The following is a 25,585-nucleotide window of genomic DNA, read 5'->3' on the forward strand; positions in this document are numbered from 1 at the left end:
TGCTGCTTTAAGCAGCCATTGATATACAAGGCATCAATTTTCAAAAACACCACCAGGAACCCATTCTTATTCTTGAGGACAGATAACAGTTGAATATGGTACTCTTAACATTTCATCCTTGATAAATGTAAGTAAGTCTCTGTGTGTAAGAGCCAGAAGTTTTTTAATTGTCCTGAAAGCTGTTCTTTCCTTAAGGCTAAGCTCTTAATCTACAATTATGTCATTGAACAGTTTGGTAATTCAAATGCTTTTGAAACCAGCAATTCCTTACTGTTTTTAGCTTTTCTACCAAAATATAAGCACCTACGCTCATTGGTGTACTGTAACATACACCTTCAGTCGGTATGTATTCTGTTTCTGTACATTAGTGTACTACTGATGCTGAAAAAGAATCCCACTGTCATTCTTTTAAAAAATTATTTATCAACTGCATTTAAGTGAACTTGTGAAACTTTAATAATTGCAGTTCCACTTGATCAAATTCGTCCTAAGTCTAACAGCCGCAAAATTTACTTTAATATAATTTTATTATAATAGCCATATGCATAAATACGAGAAATGTTCTCACATTGACTTTTCAAAGCTTGCTTAGTTCCTGTGCAGGGCAATTCAAAAGCCTAGTTCATTTATTCTGAGGAATGTGCATTGCAGACCAAATGTAATTTTGACATAGCATGACTAGAATTCTTGCTCTCCTATCACATACCCAACACCATATACAAGAAAAAACAACTTGACTCAACGCATTCAGCCAGCAAATTGGACTGAAAATCAACCATAATAAGACAGATATCATGACCTTTAATAGTGCCTCACTATCACCAGTACGGATAGAGGATTATGTTCTCACCAATGTAGAAACAGTCATGTACTTGGGCAGCACCATCAGCCAGGATGGTGGAACAAGCCAGGACATCCAGAACAAAATCAGTAAAGCCAGGAACACCTTCAGGAGCTTAAATACAGTCTGGAAATCATCAAAGTACAACATGAAAACTAAACTCAAGATTTATCGGAGCTGCGTACTTTCAACATTACTTTATAGTACAGAATGCTGGGGAATGAGAAAGTATGACATGTCCAAACCATCTTCATTCCATAGAGCCTGCCTCAGAAAAATCCTCCATATCTTTTGGCCCAGGACAATCTCAAACCAAGATCTATTGACACAGTGCAGCCAAGAGGATCTGAGCACCATCGTTACCAGGAGGCGTTGGAGTTGGATTGGCCATGTGCTTTGGATGGAAACTGTTTCCATCACCAGAGTAGCAAAAAGGTGAACACCTGAAGGCAAGCACAAATGAGGCTGCCTGAAAACAACATGATAAAGAGCTGTGGAAGCCGAGCTGAAAAACCTGGGGCACAGCTGGGTAACCACTGAAAGACTTGCCAGAAACAGACAGGAGTAGAGGAGCTTCGTTGCTGCCGTAAACGCCAGAGGTGTAATGGGAACATGATGACGATGATGAATAGAATTTTCCTTTTTCTAGATCATCTGGTCTTTGGTCAGGTACCACAACCATTACCACCACTACCACCACCACCTCCTGGCAGTTTTTAAAAGCGGTGTATTATTAGATCATCTCACTTGCATCTATAAGGGAAAATTATTCATGCATCCTCCTACATTGCTAGAGCAACATAGTTACAACGTAAAATTATAGCTCGGTATTGTTTCCCACAAAATAGTGTCACAACTGAGAAGAAATAATACTTTTTTAAAAAAATGAAAATGCCAAAACAGTGTTTATAGAACAATCCAGTAATAAATGGGGACTTGACAAATAATCAGGATAGCTGTGTGGATGAATTATTGGATAAATCTTCAGTGCCAGGGTTTGAATAACTTATTTTAAAATCCTGACTGTTCTTGACCTTTCCCAGTGTTTTGACATTATACAGTACACCAATGTAAAACCACACTTTGACCTTTCAGTTATCTGTTTGCTAAATTTCCGAGCTGTTTAACAGATCTTTTCATAAATAATCTGTGATGTATGTCTTGAGGATTTAGCCTGACAAGTTTTTCTTTTTTTAATGTTTTCTGTGTTCTCCAAAGTGTCTCATTTAGTCATTAAGGTCCCAAATCTGCAGGGCATTTTAGGTTTAGGAGATCAGGGCACAAGGAGTCTGTTTTTTCTTCTACTTCCCTCTGCTGCAAACAGCAGGAAAGGGTCACTCCAAACAAGCACTCAAAAGTGTCAACAGTGTCCCCTGTCCAGCTCACTCTGTTCCAAAGGGGAATGGCCTGGACATTAGTGGGCAAATGCAGTTTTGCCAGGAAAGAAAGATTTCATGAGGCTTGGTCCTACTCTTTAGAGAGATCTGATATAGTTATTAAAACAGGTTCATATTATGGAACTGTTAGCTAAAAAATTTATAAGAAATTGAGAATACAGTATTACGTGTAGCTAGTTGGAAACAAGCCATTGTCCAATGTTCTCTTCATTATATTTGAAAATGGGAAAAAAATTAAAGTGAAATGTCCATGTAAATCCATGCAAGTTACTTTACCCAGAGACACAAAAAAAGTGTTGTTTAAAAAAAATACCCTGTTGATATCAAATATAATATACCAGCTGCTGAGTAAACTTGAAGTTGTCAATAAAAATGGCATTTCTTTTTGCATGATTCCTGAATGACAAGTTAAATAATATTTTAAATGTATAAAGATAGTATACTGCATAATACTGAACGGTGCCCCAGTTATGAGAAAGCGAACAACATTTTATGAATTACAGATTAAAGGGCAGCAGCCATTTTTTGTCTCGTGTCCTAGGCCTTATTGGTGCATATAATTTTTTTTTTCAATGAGAGAAAATAATGCTACCGTCTGCAAACTTGAAGTGAAGTCTTTGTCGTTTTAAATTTCAAGAGATTTTTATAGTTATAAAAATATGTTTTAGTAGCTGTGGGTTCTCAAAGTCCTATTTCTTTTCTAGATGGGGAAAAATGCATGCCCCACTTGTGCCCAGGCAGAGAACTGTTGTTCTGTGCCTTTCTGCTTCCAGCATTTTGACAGCAGTAAATCATAGATTTTATCCTCCATTTCCTGCTGAACATATGTGCAACATCTGAATAGGCTCAAGCAGGCCATGAAAATGAAAGTTAATGTATCTGGTACCTACAGGCTTTTCTTTCAAAAACAAAGATAATTTATTTGGAACAGATTAACCAACCAGTCTGTAGCCCATCTGTGGTAGGTTTGGTGTGTAGGTCTGCTCCATAGTACAGATGCCCTGCTTAATTTAGCACAGAATTACATGATGATGATAGGATAAATTGCTCTTTCAGGGTGGCCGTAGGAATGCAGATTCCTCCTTTACAACCCTCCTAGTCCTGGCATATTGCTATTTGAGGAGTGACTCCAGAAATCAAACAGACAAGCAAACAGTAGTTGTGTTTACACAGCCTAATCAACTCAATTCTCAAATCCTTTAAAAAAAAAAAATCAGACAGCAACAATACTCTATGCTACATGCAAGTGGGTGCAGTAAAAGGGGGGGGGGAAGGAAATAGGTTAGCTATAGTTTTTCACTTTAAGTATTTGATGTTATTGATCTCCAGGCACAGAATTTTTACATATACAGTAAATATTAGATTTCCAAAAGAATGTATTTGCTATATGAATAAATTGTACCTGTTGATGCGATATGGACCTAAGCAGACATAACGTATTTGATAGTGACTTTTTAAAATTATGCCTGCACTTGAATGCAACAGCACATAGGCATGTCAAAAATGCAAATACTCATATTACGTTCCATGCAAAACACCTGTACATATTTGTTCCATTGTGGTGCCCTGACCTGGTTGTGAAATTTGCATATAGAGACCACTTTGCTCTCTGGAAAAGCTCTCCTATGGCTAGATTGTCCACTGGTTAATTTGTTCATGTATTTTTGCACACCTCTATATTGAGTAATTTTTGGTTGCACTAGGTCTTTTAGCTGCGATTCTGAAAATAATCTGATTTTTATTCATACACTTTTGCTTTTTCAACTTCAGCTGCACACTTAGGCCCTGTTTCAACAAAATATGTAAGCAAATGCTTAATTTTAAGCATGTGAGTAGTCTCATTGACTACTCACATTCTTCAATGAGACTGGTCACATGCTTAAAGTTAAGCACCTGCTTAAGTGTTTTGCTGATTCAGAATCTTAATATGCATCATGTGAAGTTCTACTCCAATATAACTATGTAATCACTTGCTAGTATCTTTTTAAAGTTCTGACTTTTTTCCATGGGACTCTAAAAAGAGGAGATGGTTTGCTTCACCTAGACCTGCTTTATTACAGTCAGTTTAGAACAGGGTTAAATTAATAGAATTTACTGAAAAAAATCGTAAATGTTACTAATGCATAAGAATAAAGTGTGACTGTATTGGAAAATGTATATATGCACAACTGCACCCCTAGTTTTGCAGATATAAATAGAGATCCTGGTCCTGGAGTGCTCTGGCTGCTTTCACCTCTCTGTGGGTTCACAGTGCCCTGAAGTTTTAACCCAGTGGAGGATCTCTCCAGCTGAGTGGAAGAAGCATTTGTTAGACATCAAAATATAGTTGTTCATTAAAATAGCTACCACTATGACCTGTGTTGCTTCCAGGGAGTTGTGTGCTTCCTCATTGTTTTCCAGGCTGTGTTTGGAGTGCAGGATCCAAGATACATAAAGTGATATTGAGGCCTGCTGTTCTGTTCTCTCTCTGGATGGCTCAGTAAATGATTTTTATGCCTTCTGTTATATTTCATGTCTGTTATTCTTGCTGTTGGCACTTTGAGTCTGCCATCCCCTGGAGTGATAGCTTCCATTGTCATGACCTTCATGGACTCTCTAGTCTTTGATCCAATGAGGGAGCCTGAGGACCAAAAACTTACACGCTATTTTGAATATCTCACTGACTATTTGCAAGGCAATAAGATCTAAAGGGTATCCCAAGGGCTAATCTGATTCTGCTGCTGCCATGTTATCTCAATGTGATATCATGCTGCTTGTTTTTCAGAACCTCTTATTCCTCCAATCTCTTGCTTAGTTTATCTGTGCGAATGTATCCATTGCTGGTGTTTAAGGTCAGCAATTGGTAAAATGATTATAAAAAGGAGATTTAAGGGAGCAGGAGAAAGATCAATCACATCTTCCCAGCTTTTGTGTGTCATGTGACATCCCACCATTGCTCTAGGACAGCAGTTCTCAAACTGTGGGTCGGGACCCCATTTTAATGGGATCCCCAGGGCTGGTTTAGACTTGTTGGGCAGTGGGGCTCAGGTTACAGGCCCCTTGTCTGAGGCTGAAGCCCTTGGGCTTCGGCTTTGACCCCTTCCCCACCCAGGGGAGTGGGGCTCGGGCTTTGGCTCCCCAACCTGGGGCAGTGGGAATCAGGTGGGCTGAGGCTTCGATCCCCTCTCCTGGGGTCGTATAGTAATTTTTATTGTCAAAAGGGGGTCACGGTGCAATGAAGTTTGAGAACCCCTGATCTAGGAGTTAATCCATGTTGTTTTCTTTCTCCCTGCATGGTAATATTTATTTTTTGAAGTTTAATGTGGTTTATCAAATGTGACAACTGTGTAATCCAGTGCTTTTTTCTTTTATTATGTAGCCATGTGAGTTAGAACATATTTTTGCTTTTTATTTCCTTCATGTCTTTTTTTAGTTCTGATCTGGATAATTTTAAATTTCCAGATTTTCTGTTTTACAGTCAATATTATTAATATTCCGCCAAAGTGTCTGAGTAAATGACATGAAGACAGTTACTTGGAAACTGATTTTTTTTTTTTTTAGCTCAGCCATAGCTCTCTTCACCACTCTTTGATCCACCTGCATGTAAACCTCTACATAATGGAGCTGTTTTTCTCTCAGAAGAGGGGGTTATCTGGCTGAAAAAGTCACGTTATGGTTTGTTTGCCGCCGCCTTTAATGTTATCTGGTAGCTCTGTTCTCAGTCTCAGCAAAGACATCCCTTGGAATTTCCAAAGAGTGTTTCAATAATTTTTTTTTCTCGATTTTTGCATTGAAATTTTAAAATTTGTGCCTTAGGGAAATGTCTAAGCACCTGGAGTGTTTCACTCCCACTTAATTTTCAATTGTCATGTTCCAGTGAGAGTACAGGGTTTGTTGGATTAATTTCTTGTTTAAATATATATTCTAGTTCAATCAGTTAAGCAGGACAGGTATTAGACAATGTTGGCACTATTTTGAAATTGAGTTGGTTAACTATTCTACAAATTGCTGTATCTACCAAGTCATTTGAGTGTCAGTGTGTCATGAACAAGGGTGGGCCTTGGTTTTGTTGGACCCTATGTGAAGTAAGGTGTTCAGGGATCCATCTCCATCTATATGTAGCTTGGCATGTAATATTATGCCTGATGAAATGGGGCTGTGTATGTAGAACTGCTGGATGAATGAAATAATGTAGCCCTCTATTACACAGTTTGTGTTCTCTTAACCCGCACCTCCCCCTGCAGATATTTTGGTTTGAGTTGATTTGACCCGAATTGAAATATTTCACTTTGATGACTTGAAACAAACAGTTCCATTATGAGTTCAGCATTAAACTGCATCTCCTGATGGTGCCAGATTGCCTTGTGGCAGTGCTAGGACAGTTGCCTGATGTCCCTATTATCTCCTATGGGCCAAGCTCCCTGACTAGACTATATCTCCCATGATGTCCCATGAGACACGATCAGAGGCAAAACACATTACATCATGGGAGATATAGTCTGGGTAGGCAGTCTGGTCCATAGGAGAGAATGTGGGCATCAAACACCTGAACTACAACTCCCATGATGCAAAGTGTCACCACCAGTAGATGCAGTTCAATTTGAACTGACTTGAAACAAAACATTTAGTGTCAGTTCAGCAAACTGAAATAAAACACTTTGATTTGGAAATATCCAAATGGTCAGTTTCAATTGAAAATGCTGAAACAAAACATTTCACCATTTCTAAATGAAAAATTTTCAGAACTCTTCATTCTGGGAAAATTCTGATATGTCAACTTTCCATCCTAATTTGTGATGAAAACAAATATTTAAGTATCCTAATTTCCCATGGGGACAGAAATTCCAATTTTTTGCTCAACTCCAGTCTAATGACATTACTCACCATAGTTTGTATATTTCACAAAGTCTGGTGGTACCCTGTGCTGGCCCTGTATTGTTTTCTGTGGTTAATCTATAGTACTTAGCATAGAAAACACACTATGCGTAAACTTTGTTTGTTTAAATTTTTGGCTGGAATTTGATCAGCGCTTTTTAAGGTACAGAGCTTTATTCCCTCCATGTGAACAGAGGGTAGTTTCAGGGTTTGTGTTGCTTTTAAAAGGTGAATGTGACAGTATGCGTTTGTTTATGTAATTTATCAGCATCTTAAGACATGGCAAAACATATTCTCTTTGAAATGATTAAAAATTAGGTTGTGGGAAACACTCCATGGATGATTGTCAACACACCATGGCTTGTACATTGAAACTGTGGAATACGTTTGGTAAAATACCATGCCATTAACCCATTACCTTTTGAAAACTAATAAAACATAATCCCTGCAAATCTGGAGTGCACTCCAGCAAACTAAAATCTGCACACTGATTAATGTATCTGTTGATTTCTGCCTGCGCTATGCACACTGGGACTGTGAGTCTTCACTATCTCTAGATTAAGTGAGGAGGAACATGTCCCTGATCTCTCATGACGGACCTAGCGTCTCACCCCCATATATTCATCAGCCTTATTAGAGGATGTACCTAGATGTAGACATATAGCATTGTGTACATTTTCTTTAAGTATGATACAGAGCTAAAAAATTAGGCAATAACACATTTTCCATGTCGAACTAATAATTGTTTACTGTGGTGCATATGGTCTACAACCATGCTTCAGTTATGAAAATTAACTGTTACCAAACATGTTTGTTCTCTGTAATTAACATAGATTCATAGAGTTTAAAGCTAGAAGGGACCATTAGATCATTTGATCTGACCACCTGTATATCACAACCCATTACATTTCACCCAGTTACCATTGTATTAACCAGGGGCAGCTCTAAGCATTTTGCCGCCCCAAGCACGGCAGGCAGGCTGCCTTCCGCGGCGTGCCTGTGGAGGGTCCGCTGGTCCTGCGGCTTCGGCTTCGGCATGCTTGTGGGAGGTCCTCCAAAGCTGCGGGATCAGCGGACCCTCCGCAGGCAAGCCGCCGAAGGCAGCCTGCCTGCCGCCCTCGCAGCACTGGCAGAGCGCCCCCCATGGTGTGCTGCCCCAAGCACGCCTGGAGCCACCCCTGGTATTAACCCCAATAACTTGTATTTTGGCTAAAAGAGAAAGGCATCTAGTTTTGATGTACAGATCTGAAAAGATGGAGAATCCACCACTTTCCTTTAGTTCTGAGATTGTCGTTTAAATTAGAGAGGTTCTGGACAGTTACAGTAATTATATAATCTTTGTGCAAAGTTGGGATGGAACTTTAATAGCCACATCTCATGACACTGCTCTCTCCAATTTGCAGGATTATTTCTAAACGCTCCACTATATCTCAAATGCAAATAATAATTAAAACGGTCCTGATTTAAGTTTATGTATAATCCATTTTAATATGAGGTTGATAAAATGGGTGATAACTTCCTGTAGCTCAAGTTTTTTTGTAGTATTATAGTAGCTTGAAATTGAAGGTACTATTTTAATATTCTGCTGAGAAGACAGTTTGATGATGGTGATTGGCTCCTTTTATCATTATTGGTTTATTTTGGATATGAACCACTTTGGTGCCATCAGTCCTGTTGCATATCAAAAAAACACAGTTGATATAAAATCCCCTCTGTGTTTGCAAATTGGCCCATTGACGACAAAGTCTGTGAGCATCAGGTTCTCCTGTATTGATGCGGGAAGTGATTCACCCACTAGTGTGCGTGGGACAAAACCATTCCCAACATTTTTGCAGTAAGTTTGGAATCAATAGAAGAGCTTAAAAGGACAGAAGAGAAATCACTTGGAAACAAGCTGTAGAAATAACTGAATTAGTTTGCAAATTATAATGTAATGTTCAGTCGTCATGTTCACAAACAAATTATTTAATGTTGATTGAAATGTTAATAAATTAAGTGTTAAAATGAACATCTGAATTCCATTTGTCTAGTCTGCCATGTTTATGGCTATGTAAAGGCTCACATTCTGCAGAATTTTGTTTTTTTGTTATTTTAAGAGAAAAATTCCTTTGCTACCAAACTTGTGACAGTCCACAAGGACTCCTGAGAGACTTTTCCTTCAGGTGTATGCTGCCCCTCTTGCAGTTGTTACTACTGCTGTTACTGTGTCTGCTAGGTCACTGCTAACTTCAAATCCCAATATATCATCTTGAGTATGTAAAAGGGTAGGTTGATTTGTTTGTTTTGTTTCTGCATCAGATACTTGGAAGATAATCTATCCTTGATGAGCATATATAGTTGATTTCAATGCTAATGCCATCATCAATGGTACTGTCCTTATCAAAGGGAGAATTAACCCTCCATTTCCTTGGTTGGAGTTTTGAGATCCTGGTGTTGTGCATGTAAGAGTGTTTCTCTGATTAACAGTAGAAGAGCTGATGAACCTAGCAGGGTTTCATATATTCTGTATAACCCAATCATCACCTAGAGAGTCTTGTGTTCCTCTGTTTCAGACATGGGACCAAATTCACTGCTGTGTAAACGTACAGATCACGGCCCAAATTTACTGTTAGTAGAACCACAACTCTCTAATTGCAGACTCCAGCCGATGTTCCATCTAATGTGTCTGAATTATTCTCCACTGCCTGAAATCAAAAGGGCTAGAGGCTAATTGTAGTATGCATTTATTTAATGACTTATCACTAGTGGTTTTATTTTTGTACTCTGTTTTTTTTCCAATCGTAATTCTCTTTTTGCCATATTCTGTTTTGTTTTTCTCTCCCACGCCCTTCCAGTTTTATTACTGGAGGCCCCCATGGTGATAATGCTGAGAGACTCCATCTGCTCTGAGCAGATGGGAGAGGTGCACTAATATTATGTTCCATATTTGAGTATGTTTCATCTACAGTGAGGCTAGGCATGTCTCAGAAAGAAATCAGTATAGCTGTGTTGCTAATACAATGTCATGTAGCATTTGGTTGGCATTTTACAGTGGTACGGTACAGGTTGGTCAGCATGAGTTGTGACAGAGTATCGGGGCATCTGCTCCCCTCTTGAAAGAAGTCTGGGCTACTCACATCATAGGGTGACCCCCTCACAAAAACTCATTTATTGGTTTGTATCCTGGGAATTTAACTGTAACGCACCCAGAACTTGCCTTTACTCAATGACTAGACAGTTCCGTTTTCATGCCCACAAAGGATCTTTGAACTGCTTCATTGCAGTCACTAAGCACTAAAATAGTGTATAAACACAGTATAGATACAGCATGCCTCTGAAATGTTACCAAACTGGATGTATAGATTTTCTTGGACTAGTGGGGATTTTTGGGTAATGTTAATAACTACATCAGATGGCTGAGAGGTAGAGCTGGTAAAAAAAAAAAATTCCATCGAAACATTCTTCTACAAAAAGTGGCTTTCCTCATTAATTTTTTTAAATCCCTTTTGTCAAAATAGATCAGGTTTTAATTGGAAAAATATCTGAAAATTTAAAAAATCAGGTTTTTTTCAAAAAAAACCAGAATATTTCACAGAAAACTTTGAAAATGAAAAATTGTTCATTTGGTTTGAAATTTTATGCAGGAAAAAAATCATTTCTCAACCTGATGTATTGCAAAGGCAATTTGACAAAGAAGTGTGGGGTATCAGAGAAAAGCCACAGAGCAAACAACAACTGGGAGAGGGGAAGATCTGCCAAATTGAATGTATGCACAGTACAGTGCGTAATGTATTGGCAGGTCTAATTTCAGAACTGAAGATCCCTGTCTTAAAATGTTGGCAATATGAGGAAAGTCTTCTCCTTAAAGCTATTTAGAATCTTATTCAAAGACTGAGGGCCAATTTCACAGGTGAGGAGCAAGTTAGTTCCTCTTACACTGATTTACAGACTGTAGAATCCCTTAGAGCTACTTGCATCCGCTCTAGTGCTGGGTAATGGAGTCTAAGGATATGTCTGCGCTGCAGAGAGAAGTCTTGAAACTTCGACAGATATTTCCTTTCAACCGTTCATAGAACATTGTGAGTTAGATAAGTGTGGTTGGGATTTTGATTTTATTTAGCAAAAAATTATAATCACTTCCCCTTTCAAATTGATTTGACTTGCTTGATATTATGATATCATCCTTCCAATTCTCAAGTTGTCCATCGTATCTTCAAGGAAGACCAAAGTAGAAAAGACCTGAATTTCTACTATTTAAAAAAACACAAAAAAAAAAACTTTTTGGGACGCAGGTGGCAAAAAATTTTCAGGCCATCCTTGTATGACATAAAGAAGCAAAAAGGGCCACAAAACCCAGTATCTTTTCCTTTGCAGATGACCTTTAAATGCTTTTGAAAATCTAATCCTTACAAGAACCTTGTGAAGTAGATAGGTAAGTATTACTGTGTTTTACCCATGAAGAAACAAGCAGCTAGGTTAAGTAATTTGCCCAAGGCAACAGAAGGAGTCTCTGTCAGAGCAGAGTTAGAGGAGTCTGGATCTTGAGACTCGGATTACTAGGCCATGTGCCACTTGGTTAAATAGTGCTGTACTTGGGTTTACAGACCACAAAGCAGTCCAAGTACTTTAAATACACAGCACTGCAGAATCAAACTTGCAGGTAGTAGTGTGGCACCATCTCTGGCAACCCAGCAGCCTTCTGAGAAGGGAATCAGTTCCACTACCATCCTAGAAGGAAACATGTTGTACGGAGTCCTAGAACCTTCGTAAGGCAAATGGGGCCCTGGGATTAACAGTAAATATTCTGTTTGTTCTTGAAAATCAAGCAGGAATGTAGAATAGATTTTTTTGCACCAAGTGTTTGGCACTTGGTTGGAAAATGTAGAGTTATAATCAGGGCAACCCAGAAATGTGCCAGTTGTGTGTTTAACCATTCTTGGGGTGGATTATTTTGAACTTTACATTCAAACAAAGACTTGCAAGTAATTCTGATTCAACAAAGAGACTACAAAGAACAGTCAGCCTTAAGTTATGTAACTTTTTTTTTTTTGCTGGACATGGACACTGTTTTTTATTTGTCCAAGTAAAATTATAAATGTTCCTGCTGGCATGTAGCTTTGAAAGCCTGCTTTACATACTGAAGTTGAAAAGATATTTAAAATAAGACAATTTGGGATAAAATCTTTGTTAAATACAGAAATATACCTAGTCCATTTTCATAGTGGCTGGGGCAATGTTTTGGACATGTCTCCAGATCTGCTGGAGCAGATAAAATTCCTAGCCTTCTGGGAAGTCAGAAAACTAGGTTTCAATCAAAGAACATTAGTCAATATATGATCGTGAACATATTCATAAGATCTGTGATGGTTATCAGCAGCTAGGAGTTGTAAATGTTAAGACGTTTGAAGAGATTTTTTGTGTTTAGTAGGGTAATTAACCAGAAAGGAAAAATACTACATCAGTGTGGGGGCTGCAAATGGAACCAAAGGAGTTATTGGAAATACCTGCTTAACATAGAAGACAGAGTGGCTAGCAATGTTTTGCCTCCTTCAGGAACAATCTATGAATGAAATAGTCACCCCATTCATACTAAAAAGAACCCAAAGTATGCAGCTTTTCCATTACAGATTGTCACTTCTGATTTATCTTCTGTTTCCATTTTATTTACAGTTTTTTCGTTCAGTTTTTACACAGTTAATGGTAAACATGTAGAACTGTGGCTGTTTACTGTGGGATTCACATAGACAAATGCAAGTAACTGAGGTTTCAGACAATATCTGAAAATGATAACCTTGTAATGAATACTTTTTGCCTAACTAAATCTACATGATTTCCTGTTGGGAACAGTCTTCTGTATGAGGAAGAGAACAAACATAAATTTAAAGAATCAAATCGCCAAGCTGCAATAATAATTTCTATCTGCAGGCTGATCTGGAATTTGAAGTTATTTATCTATATAATTTCCTGCATAGTAAAAGACTCTCTCTTTAGACATGTGAAATTTGTAAAGGTTGAAGGGGCTTAGCATTTAAATTTCAGTAGATGGAAACAAAGTAAGAGGAGCGAGCTTTGTGTGGTACGTTGATTCAGTCAGAAGCTGGATAGAAAGATGTGGGGGTTTCAAACAGGTGAAATAATTTTTCATGGAAACGTCGTAAACTGATGATTTAATTTATTCAGCTAAGACTTTTTTTTTCATTTTGCTGGAATGGATCCATTGTTTCTTACCCAAAAATGGTGATCAAGATTCATATTTCTTTATATAAAAATAGCTCAAATAGTTCCTGTAGCGTAAGCCACTGAGGTACACACAGAAAATAGAGACAGGATTAAAAGCTTACTGTAAGCTTGCTGGGAGTTAGAAGATGTAATGCAGCCGGTATTTTTTGTTCCTGAATCTTGAGTACCTTGTGTGATATTTGGATAACAGGATGGCAGTACAGATCCACTATTACGGCAAGTTCTAGTAGCCAACTGCAGGGTTTTTTTAATGAATTCTGTATTTTTGAGGAGAGTGGAGAGGGACACAAGGCATGTTTGTCTCTTTCCTCATTTCTCTCCTTTGCATTCTTCAAGAGGCTCTTATATTCTTCCAGCATCCACCCAGGGCTTATGTAAAGGAAACTGATGGACTAAGGGCATCCGAAGCCAGTACTGAAAAAGACCAGACTTTTGTCTAAACACTTCATCTAGGACCACTATTCTTTCTTCTTTAACCCAATGTCTGTTCATTTTATAATTTGCCGGGATTGTAAGTGGACAATTACTGTTGCAATCATCTATCCAGACCCAGAGGAGAAAGTACGACAAGCAGATGAACATAGTTCTTTCTCTTCTTCCCACCATGCACATCCTCTGAGATCAAAGATGAGTCATAGTTAAGGTTCCTGTTCTCTTCAAAAGTGTTAACACAGGATAAAGTGTGTGTGTGTGTGTGTGTGTGTGTGTGTGTGTGTGTGTGTGTGTGTGTGTGTGTGTGTGTGTGTGTGTGTGTGTGTGTGTGTGTGTGTGTGTGTGTGTGTGTGTGTGTGTGAAGATTGTCCTTGGAGAGGAAAGGAAGGCAAAGCTATTGCACCAGCTCTCACGTTTCAAATAATTAGGAAGGAATGGAAGAGGCATAAGATACTGGCTGGTTTTGGAAAAGAATTTTTCCCCTGGCACAGGACTGTTTTCTGCTGTTATCTTCCCATGAAGCAAAGCAGTAGAGTGAAATGGGTTAGTTTCTGGCCCACCTCTAGATGCAGGGCAAGCAGCTGGGCCTCCCAAGATTCTGTTCATCCCATGGAAACTGAGTATCTTTTTAATGAGGTTTTTCAAATTTACTTTTTCTCTGTGCTGTGAGGGATGGAAAGGGGCATGTCAGCAATGCATCATGTAGTGGCAATGTTGATTCCAGATTGCTTATAGGTTGCTCCAGGGCTGGATGTAGTCAGTCCAGGACCCTAGGCTCATATGGCAAGGCAGGCTCTCTCCCCACCCTAATCCTTGGGTCCTGCTCATTGACCATGGCCCCATCTTCAAACAGGAGCCTGTGGCACTCTACCTCAATGCAGCATCCTGGAGCCTCCATATTCACCCATGTCGTATCATTAATAGATATGTCATACAACCCACTCCCAGGAGAGTATTTGTTTAATCAGAAGGAAAATTGTAATCAAGGGGTTTACAAAAGCTGTAAGAGGGTTGCGCAAGCATCACACAGTGGGGGATTGCTCACCTCTGTGACTCAGCAAAGTCTACCAGGACACATCTGGGCTAGTGTTTTCCAGGCACATGGACTGATGATATAAAATAGGGAACAGTGGCATTATGCTTTTACCTTTCTCCTCCCTCACTTAAGCTGGAAGCAACAAGAATGCTGCCCCAGATTTAAAAGGGAAGCCTGCGTATTAAGAACTGTAACCCACCCGCAACATCCAGTGGGGTGAGAAAACTGCTTGATCCAAATACTGCCTAGTCTAATAAGGTTTAAGATTTAGACTTCATGCTTACTTTTTATTTTCTTTGGTAACTATCTCTGATCTTTTGTGCCTACCACTTATAATCACTTAAAATCTCTCTTTCTGTAGTTAATACATTTGTTTTATATTTTACCAAAACCAGTGTGTTTTGGTTGAAGTGCTTGGGAAAGCTAAGCTCAGTTTACAAAGGCTGGTGTGTGTCCTCTCCACACTGAGGGAGGGGCAGACAGGCTTCTGACCAGGGCAAGACAGTATGTTCCGGGGGTGCAAGGCTGGGGGCTTGGGAGATTTGCTGGTGCCTTTCTCTGTGTGATTTGTGAGTGGCTTAGGGAGCATTCACGCAATATAGCTGAGTGTGGGGCTCTGTATGCAGTTGTGCTGAGTGATAACAGCACCTGAGGGGTTTGCTGCTTGTCACTAGCAAAGCATTGTGAGATACAGCACAGGCTGGAGCATTAAGAGGGCACAATGTTACCCCAGTTCCAGGTTGTACCCCAGGGTTCCCATCACAGAGCCCCACTTGTAGTGGCAGGCAGATGGGCCCTGCCCTTCCCAAAGAGATAGTGGTAGCAGTATGGGCTTTCTTGTCCCCTGCCTCACAGGCGTGGCAGCAGAGATCCACTGTCCCACCATGGTAGCAGCAAGTGCTCCTCCTCCCTCCCCCTACCCAGTACTTACCTCTGCAGCCAAAGTGTACCTGGTTGGGTTGGGAGTGAGCCAGGCCTGCTGCGCTCTCCCACTGCTACGTGCACAATCCCCTGTTGGGGTGGTGTTGGCAGGGTCCGCCAGAGCAATGGGTTTTGAACTTAATACTCCTTAGTGTGTTATCTAGGCCTTAGGTTTAGACCTATAAAGCCTTTGCAGTAGTTGGCCCTGGGTTACCCCACAAGTTCAGTGGGTTGTTACATGATTTGGTTCAGACTTGCTTGAGGAATCATGCATGTGTTTATCTTATTCATCAGTGCTAAGCCCTCTCACTGAAACAGAATATATGGCTGTAGGGAGGGTGGAGACTCTGTTCAAGTCCACCTTTCCAGATTTAGTGACTCTACCTGGACAAGGGCTGAAAGACCTGAGTAGCAGCAACAGAAAAGTAAGTAGCTTGTTAAATTTCTAGTGAGTTCTGCATGCTGTTTGCCATGTTTTACCAAACATTTACAAATTTTACTTTCTGAGTCTGTCTTTGAGGTTCCTACTCAAACAGAACTCCCATTGACTAAGGTTTGCCTGAGCAAAGACAATAGGGTAGAACCCTTTATTTGTATTTGATTCATCAGCTCTACTTTTTTTTCTTTTTATGGTGTGTGTGTGTGTGTGTGTGTGTGTGTGTGTGTGTGTGTGTGTGTGTGTGTGTGTGTGTGTGTGTGTGTGTGTGTGTGTGTGTGTGTGTGTGTTTCCCCTTAGGAAAGCTCATGTCCAACTTGTTGAAGTTTTTATGGGCTGGGTTAGGAAAGCCAGCTGCTGTCTCACCTGTCTGTCTTTGCCTTGTTTGTGGCAACTGTCCCCAGCAGAGAGGGACCAGTGCAACTTAAGTCCTGGTTTGGGGAGCTCAAATATAGAAGAAAGGATGGAGGAGGTGATTGTTTCCCTTGGTTACCATATTCTGAGATTTATTATTGGTGGCTGATTAACTGGTGTTATATTTTTATTTTCCAGATCTCTGGGTTTGAAGGGCTGCTACTCAAACAGTTTCTACTTGACTAGAGCACTAAGTGACTTCTTCCTTACGTATGTACTTTGTATTCCTCAGAAATTAATTATTTTTATTTGAAAACCTGTGAGTTTTGGAGTTCTCTCCCCCACGTCCCCTTTCTCTTTTTTGGGGGGGTCAGTAAGTTGTTAGAATTGCATGGTTTATTTAAAATGGTTCTGACTGCTCTTGTTTTAACTTTTATTTCAGGAGCCAGCCATGAACAGAGGAGGAAGACTTTCATGCTTGGTTTTATTACCATTTATGCAGAAACCTCTTTTCAGAGCTTTTTCTTTTCTAAATAAATTTTACTTTTATTGAATTTCTAATATGTGTTGTCTTTTGTTCCCTGTGTGAAAAGTTTTGCTTCAGTTTTTTCAATCAGATCCAAAAGCTGCTGAGCAATCTGGTTGTCTGCTTTTGGGCCTGCTTGAGTTTTCCTATCACATGTCCAATGTAAAAAATGTTCAGATCCACAGACGCCCAGCCTGTCGCCCGCTCCAGGGGTGCTAGCTAGAATATTGGTAAGGTGCATGGTCCTCAGCAGCCTCTAGCTAGCGGTTTCTTAGCCCATCCCTCTGCTCCGCAAATTTTTGTTACTTAATCCTAAAATGGATCCCTCCTAGCACAAGCCATTCCTCCCCCAGTTATCCCTAGTGTTCTCATTATTGGCCGAGGCTACTCTAGGTGGACGCTGAGCATTAACTCCCCTTTGCCCAGCTTTTCTGCAACACAAAGAAACTCCTCCAACAGAGTCAGCCATAACTCATGGCCACTTGAACAGGCCTGTCTGGGATTCTCCACAGGGCACCAGTGTCATGTCCACCCATGTGCTCAATAATCAGTTCAGATACTGAGACCTTCCTCTTAAGGCTCCCCAAAGTTTAAGAAAGATGGAAAATTCCATACCATGTAATATAACCTAATAATTTAACACATGCATTCCATTACCAGCTCTGCCATCATCTTATGCTGTTTTGCATTAACATAACTTTTTCTTAATGTAAATAATCAACTGTAGCTGAGACTGTTGTGTCAGCTAATAAATAGTTAACTTTATAAGAGGCACCATTCCCCTTCACCACTCCAAACAAAATCTGTCGCTGAGTTCTTGTTGTGAACATGCTGTTTTGCTCTCTGTGGGTTAGTAGCTTTCATATTTTGCTCTATTTTTCTTTTTTTTCTTTTCTAGAATACAGCACATTTTCAAATGCACTGAAGAGGTGCCGGAATCAGAAGAAGGAACACTCTGTTTTCAATCAGCGAACAGAAGAGGCATCTGCTGCTCAGTATTTTCAGGTAACAAAGCCATCTAATGCCAGTTTTGTGGAAGCTAAGTTATAGATGTTTCCCTGTTTTTCTGACCTTAATCACCGGACCAGGTAGAAAGTTAGCTCAGGATTCTGCAGCAAAGGGTCAGGCCCTTGTTACTGTTAAATACAGGTAGTTTGGTAGAAGATGGGCTTTATCTTTTTCTATTTTTCCATTCCTCCTTTCCTTTTTAGTTTTATGGCTGTCTATCTCAACAACAGAATATGATGCAGGATTTTGTGAGGACGGCCACATATCACAGAGCTATCCTACAGAACCACATAGATTTTAAAGACAAGGTAAGCTCTGTTGGATCCAAACATAATCGTGTCCTGAAGAATAACATTGAACTCTCCTGTCTGATCTTTCCTAGAACTTTGTGCATCAGTGTACTGATATGTAACACATATGTTTACAAAAATAGGTGTCAAGTATATGGATGCCTAGGCACTATGGTGATGGGTCCATTACAGGTACCTTAGGATAGATGTACTTGAACCTAAACCCTGGATCCAAACATTAGATTGGAATTTCACAGCTGGCCCCTGCGGTCTAACCAGAAACCCAAATCTGAACACTCCTCAAATTTTTGGGCAAAGAAATCAGAAGCCGAACTTGGCACCTTAGGCCCACCTCTTTTTTATACATATATACAGAGAGAGAGAGAGAGAGAAATAGGAATTGCGATACTGGCTCAGACTGGTTCCATCTAGTCCAGTGTACTATCTCTGACAGTGCCCAGATGCTTCACAGGAATGTGTGATAAAGTTTGCATTAGGTAGGTTTGGGGCAATCTACCCTCTTTCCCTCCCTCCCCCCAAAAAACCCAAAACAAAAAAGATTAGGTCTCCTCCTACTTGCTAATAGTTAAGAGATTGCCTTAAATCATGAGGCATGAGGTTGAATATCCTTTCCAAAATGTATATCATAGCATACCTCTGGATATTCATAGAATCATAGAACTGGAACAGACCTCGAGAGGTCATCTAGTCCAGTCCCCTGCACTCAAGGCAGGACTAAGTATTATCTAGACCATCCCTGACAGGTGTTTGTCCAACCTGCTCTTAAAAATCCCCAATGATGGAGATTCCACAACCTCGCTAGGCAATTTATTCCAGTGCTTAACCATCGTACCATATACATAGAATATCAGGGTTGGAAGGGACCTCAGGAGGTCATCTAGTCCAACCCCCTGCTCAAAGCAGGACCAATCCCCAATTTTTTGCCCCAGATCCCTAAATGGCGCCCTCAGAAATTGAACTCACAACCCTGGGTTTAAGCAGGCCACTGCTCAAATCACTGAGCTATCCCTCCATTTTGTTAAATTTTGACCCCTAAAGACATCATCTTGTGGCAATGAGTTCCACAGTTTGTTTACTTTTTTTACACATTGTGTGAAAAAAAATGTTTCCTTTTATCAGTTTTGAATTTGCCATCTTTTAGTTTAATTGAATATCCCTGCTGCAAATTGGTAGAAGTCTTTATAGAGCAATCTACAGGGAGAATGTGCACTGCACCTGTAATGTCTTCCTCCAACTCCTGCTTTCTGTGTGCACTTATCTGCTTTTTAAGACAATATCAAAAAACAAGGCTGACTTCAACTCATGGCCATCTAAAATTGACACCACCCCAAAACAAGACTTTTAATACAATCTAAATGATTAAGCAAGACATTTCCCCTTCATAAAACTTAAGTCAAAATAAAGAAAATAGTTAAAATAAAGTTTCTTTTCACTTTTTAAAGTTTCTAATGTTCTAACTGGGTTTTTCTTCTTTTTATGTGTTTAGTAAAAGGTTAAGATACATTTTATGATGCCTGTTTGCAGTGGGAATAGGCCAGTCATACCTTTATGCAAACCTCAAACCATACTTAACTGTTTAATTTCATAAAAGTAAAACAAAAGGGTTTAAGACATCTTAACCCCTTTTATGCCTGAGACAACCCTCCCTCCCATCAACTCAACAATACCAGTGCGCTAGGAGCATGGGAGGGCTTGCCTGGAACACCAGTACCTGGCCCATACGAGTGTGAATGGTATTGGATTGTTGATTTGTTCCATCATCAACTGATTAATTTTCTTACCAGAACAGGTAGAAATCTTGTATTACAGGGTCTGTAACTAGTAGAACAGCAGTAGATTGGGGACCCTCCTTGTCCTTTGGCCCCCTACCAATGAGAACCCCAATGAGTGTTTTTGTTTTTTATAGTGAGAAGGTAGAAAATGAACAGCAGAACCCAATTGTGCACATTTCTTTTACAAAAGCAGCAAAGAATCCTGTGGCACCTTATAGACTAACAGACATTTTGCAGCATTTCTTTTACACTGAATTAAGGAGGTGGAAGTGTGTGGGCTGTGTATATTTTGTACCTGCTGGCCCCTTTAGCAGCTATTGCTGTTGTACAGCTGTACAGCTGCTTGCGTTCTCTCTTGGTGTATTTATTTTTCCAACTGTTGGAGCTGCCTTGGCCTCTGTTCTGCATACCTAATAGTAAAGCTGTTACAAACTTGATGCTGCTGGCCACCCACCTAGAGAATGATCTCCCTATTCCCCATTCTGTGAAATGAGAAGTTTCAGAACAACTGTGGTAGAAAAATTGGATTGGATATTTTGTGAGAAAACTCTTTCCCACGAGAATCTGAGAACTCCAGTGCTGCTTAGGTTTTGGCTAACCAGGGCAGAAATACTGCACCCGTGTTTACTGTTAAAGCCAGAAAGCATAGAGGCATATGAAAGACTGAAATATAGAAGAAGGGTGATGTGGGGTGGGAGAGGGAGTAGGAAAAGGATAAAAGAGCACAGTAATTTCCAGATCTTCAAAAAGAGGTTTGATTCAGGTGTTACTTGTTTCCTAGCCAGTTTGGCCATTGCATTGATTTCACATTTCTGTCACTTTGCTCCTTTGATGTAAGGAAGTCAAATTACCTGGTGTGAAAGGCATATATGGTGGAGAAGCAATCACTTTCACATTTCAATTATTTTTTGGGAAAAGTATCCTTGTGAAGGAATGAAGCAGTTGGTCTGAGTTGTGGTGGTAAAAACTGATTCTGGATCCCTTGATAATGTTCTTGGTGGTATTTTCAATACACATTCTGTTTGTAATAGGGTAACAGATGACCTACTTCAGAACCAACTGTGGGAAGTGCTTGTACCAACCATTTGTGGTTTTAAGGAAGCCTAAAGAATATGGAGACAATTTTTAAAAAGTAATGAATCCTTAATAATAAAGTTGGAAAACATTGCTTGGGTTGTCCTCTGCACTACTTAAAATTGTCCTCTTCTCTATAACAACCTTGTAAGTGTTGTCTCTACAGTACTTTCACTAGTGTTGCCTCAAACTTTTTAATCATACATTTTTTCTATTCTTGTCTGGTCTCCCTCACTATTTGGCATTAGGAAATTATTTCTAAGTGCCTATGTCACTTTTGAAAATGTTACCCTGGAGTTCAAATGTTGAAGTGCCACTAACATGGCACCAAGTAAAGATGTCTTCTTGTGGTATAACTAGGAGTAATAAGCTAAAATGAAAAATAAAATATTTTTAAATAGGTGGTAAGTGTAAAGTTAGAAATGATTTCCTAATTCTCTTTTGAAAATGGGATTTAGACTCCCAAGTCACTTGGCACTTTTGAAAATTTTACCCATAAGTGTATTTTTAAAACAAATTATTTGAGTAGTCTATGTACTACACCTGCCCTAAGGCCTGGTCTACACTAAGAAGGGGGGTCGAACTAGGGTACGCAAATTCAGCTACGTGACTAGTGTAGCTGAATTCGAAGTACCCTAGTTCGACCTACTCACCCGTCCAGACGCGGCGGGGTCGAACTCCGCGGCTCCCCCGTCGACTCCGCCACCGCCGTTTGCAGAGTTCGAACTATCTGCAAACGGAGTTCGAACTATCGCGTCTAGATCAGACGCGATAGTTCGAACTCCGAGAAGTCGAACTCACCGCGTCGACCCGGAAGGTAAGTGTAAACCTACCCTAAGTCTCCCCAGCCAATTTTTGTGACTTTTAAAGTCACATTTTTCTTGTATTTTAAAAAGTCCCCTCCCCACCCTCCTTTCTTGTATGAAAGACTCACTCAAACAAAGGGGAACTGACCTGATTCTACAGGGAAGCAGACTATATAAAAAGTGCTCTCAAAGGCACTCAGTAAACAGAGAAATTCATTTTCTCTTTCTAATCTTTCAGACAGACAATAATTAGATGTTACAAGTAACAACAGTATGGTAGAAATAGTTAGAGCATATTGTGATTGATTTTTTTAAACTGATGGTGTCCCTTTCAGGAATAAGGCCCTTATTCTAGAGTCTTGCAACCCAACCCAAACCCAATCGGTCCAGACTACAAGTGTTGGGTCCAGGTCAGGTGAAATAATAACTGGACCCCCTCAGGCACTCTCCCACTGCTGCTGGTGGGGCCGGAGTGGCAGTGATTGCATCCCCACTCCTGCTGGCTGTCTTAGCACTTCTTATTTCACAGCACAGCAGAGGTCAGTGGCTGACAGGAATGCGGCATGCAACTGCTGCCGACCCCATGGGCAGAAGGCTGTGGCAGCGCTGACTAAGGGATGGGAGGAAAGGTAGGGATCAGAATGGGTCCTGGTCAGGCCTAAAAATTAGGCCTGAGCAGATCTCTGTTCTGCAAATGCTTAGGCATGTGTGTATCTTTCCACATGTGAATAGTCCCACTAAATTCACATGTGGAAAATTACTCACCTGTGTGAGAGTTTGCAGGATCATGCCTCACTCTAATTAGATGGGTACAGCACAAATCTGCCCTGAAATGTTGATTTTTCACAATTATTTAAGTAGCCACTCATCTACTTCAGACTAGTTCTCGAAACGCCCACAAATTACTACCTTTTGGGGCCTTTGAGCTGGTCCCTGTCCTTATTTATTTATTTACTTATACATAGATATAAATACATGAGTGCAAATACGTTTATAGAGTAAACTCACTAACTGCCAGTCCTAAAACTATACACTTGTATTAAGAATATTTTGACTTCTTATTGGGAAAAAAAAGCGCTATTGAAGAATGGAAAAAAAAAAAAAAGCTGATTCCATTTATTGAAATTTCACAGTGCATTATCTTAGTGACCACAGTGGATATGTCTACACAGCAACTAGACACCTGCAGCACACCTGTGCCAGCCAACTTGGGTTCATGGGGCTCAGGCTGTGGGGCTGTTTAACTGAAGTGTAGACTTCTGGACTCAGGCTGGAGCATGAGCTGTAGGGCCCTGCGAGGTGGGGTGGACCTCCAAGCTTGAGCTGCAGCCCGAGCCGGGAAGTCTATATTGTAATGAAACAGCCCCACAGCCCGAGCCCCACAAGCCTGAGTCAGCTGGCATGGCTAGCTGTGGGTTTTCTTTGCAGTGTAGACATACCCACTGGGGGCTGGGTTCTTATGCCATTACAGTGGATAGTGCCTGTCATGACATTGCTGGCCCTTTTAAAGGGAGTCCGGGCCTAGGCTGCCTGTGAAGAGCTAATTTAATGAGCCCATCTAGGCAGTTAATTGGATAATGAGCACCTGGGCCTGATAAAAGACTATTAGGGCTTCCTTACAGGAGGTCCTCACAGAGAAAGGAACTTTCCTAAGGGAAGAAATGCTCCCAGGACTGAGAACCACGGGCCCCAAGGAGGAAGGCTGTGCAACCCCCGAGCCCAAGGGAAGAGATTTTAGTTCAAGCTTATTTTGGATTTAATAAAGTAGACCCCCTTCAGGGGAATCTTGTCTCTCATCCATTTGGACTGTGTGGAGTTCTTAAAAGGCCCTGAAAGAAGGGAAACCAAGGCAAGCATGCCTGCAGCACCACATTATCTCAGCAGGGGGCACCTCCATGCCCTATAGCAGTACCTTACTCCACGAGTTCAGATCAACCATTTGAGAAGTAACGTGTGTTGCTGGATGTGAGGAAAGGGCTCAGAATCTGGCCCTAAGTAGAAAGCCACACTTTCCATTCCATTGGTAATGTTTAACCATAGCCATTGGTTCTTCCCTCTCCTCTCAATATATACAAAGAGGAAAGGTTATGATAAGCAGTGTTCCCCACAAGGTTTTGAGAGATCTTCTACCAACAAATCCTTCCCTCGACCCTGTGGTTAAATAGAAACTAGTGCTTGATTGTCATTGGCTCCCTCCCCTTACCTTTTCTTTATTCCCCTTTATCCAATATTTGCTGTATTTCGCTGTTTTGAAGTTAGCTCCTCTGGGCATGAGGTGTTGTCTAATACCCACCAAAGCATGGAAACAAAACTGGCTTTGTGACAGCCTGTTGTCTGTGAAATAAAAAATGAGCTTAATAAAATCTTGCACAAGGAAGAGAAAATAATATTAGAGGCAATGTTTTGGCCCCAAGGCCTAATTTGAAACTATGTAAAATAAAAGAAACAATGTTAGTTGCCTTAGTATTCCCTGTATCTGTGTAACAGAGATTCAGACTGGTTACAATATACACTGGCGGTTGGATTGCTTTCATTAGTACACAGCCTAGGTTTCATATAAAGTATGTTTTTTTTTTAAGTGGAGCACACTTTCAGCCATATCTATGCACTTATGAATCTCTTTAACCATGAGATCTTGAGTGACTTGTAATTCCATTGCTACACTCTTTATGCAGCTCAGTACAGAGGGATTTGTGTGGACCTACTGGTGTTGGTAATAAAGCTAGCAGCAAAATGCAGGCTGTTTAGGCAACATCTATGGCACCAGCATTTGAAAAGAGAAAATACATTGAAAGAAACCCCCACTGCATACTTTACTCCGATAAGGAATCCCATTGGAGGACTCCACAAGGCTACTTATGTGAGTTAAGTTATACATCTGCATAAGTGTTTTCATTTAAAAAAAACAAAACAAAACTCAGTCCTGCAGTGATATATTTGCTTAAAGTTAAATATGTGCATAAGTTTTTTCAGAATCAGGGCCTTCATTTGAAAACTACACCCAGCTACTTATGGTCCTAGCAATATGTAAAAATATTGCATGAAATACATACATATATGTGTGTGTGTGCGCATGTACGTCTAATCTATCTAAATCTTAATCCTGTAGCCACCTCTCCGCGCGTGCCGTCCATCGCTCGCCGCGCCTGCCCGCCCCGGCGGGTAGGCCGGGAGCGGCGGCGGGGGGGTACGCCCCAGCGGGATTGGGAACCGTTTCCCTCAACCCAGGAGCCAGGTACCTAGCGCTCTCCGCGAGCCTCCCGGCCCGCGGAAGGCGGCGGTTCAAAGACTTGCGCGGCCTGAGTCGGCCCGCGGACGCCCACGAGGGAGCCCCTGTCTGTATTCTTATATGTATATAATACACAGTTAAAGCTCAAACATTTGTGTTGTATACACATGAATTATGTGCGTGTGAATAAGTCTCATACAAAAATAGATCAGAATAAAATGTATAGCAGAGTGGGGTGTAGCCATTTCAATGGCTTTTTCAAATTTTCTGTCATTATGAGTATTTAAACTTGAACTTTTTTTAAAACAAAGGGAAAATCTCAAATCTCACTTGAGCTTCTTTAACATGTCACAAGCTGTGGCCAGTACA

General features: G+C 40.4%; 1 protein-coding gene across 9 annotated transcripts in view; it reads left to right on the plus strand.

The window, feature by feature from the left end:
- Positions 1–25,585, plus strand: part of LOC120408121 (histone-arginine methyltransferase CARM1-like) — a 131,655-nt gene that overhangs the window by 40,829 nt on the left and 65,241 nt on the right. For all 9 annotated transcript variants that reach the window (XM_039544719.1, XM_039544721.1, XM_039544718.1 and 6 more), the window contains 2 exons: positions 17,915–18,021; positions 18,228–18,332. In XM_039544719.1, coding sequence (XP_039400653.1) covers positions 17,915–18,021; positions 18,228–18,332 — 212 coding nt within the window. The remainder of the gene's footprint in view (positions 1–17,914; positions 18,022–18,227; positions 18,333–25,585) is intronic.

The sequence above is a fragment of the Mauremys reevesii genome, linkage group 6, assembly GCF_016161935.1.
Source record: "Mauremys reevesii isolate NIE-2019 linkage group 6, ASM1616193v1, whole genome shotgun sequence".
Taxonomy (NCBI): Eukaryota; Metazoa; Chordata; order Testudines; family Geoemydidae; genus Mauremys; species Mauremys reevesii.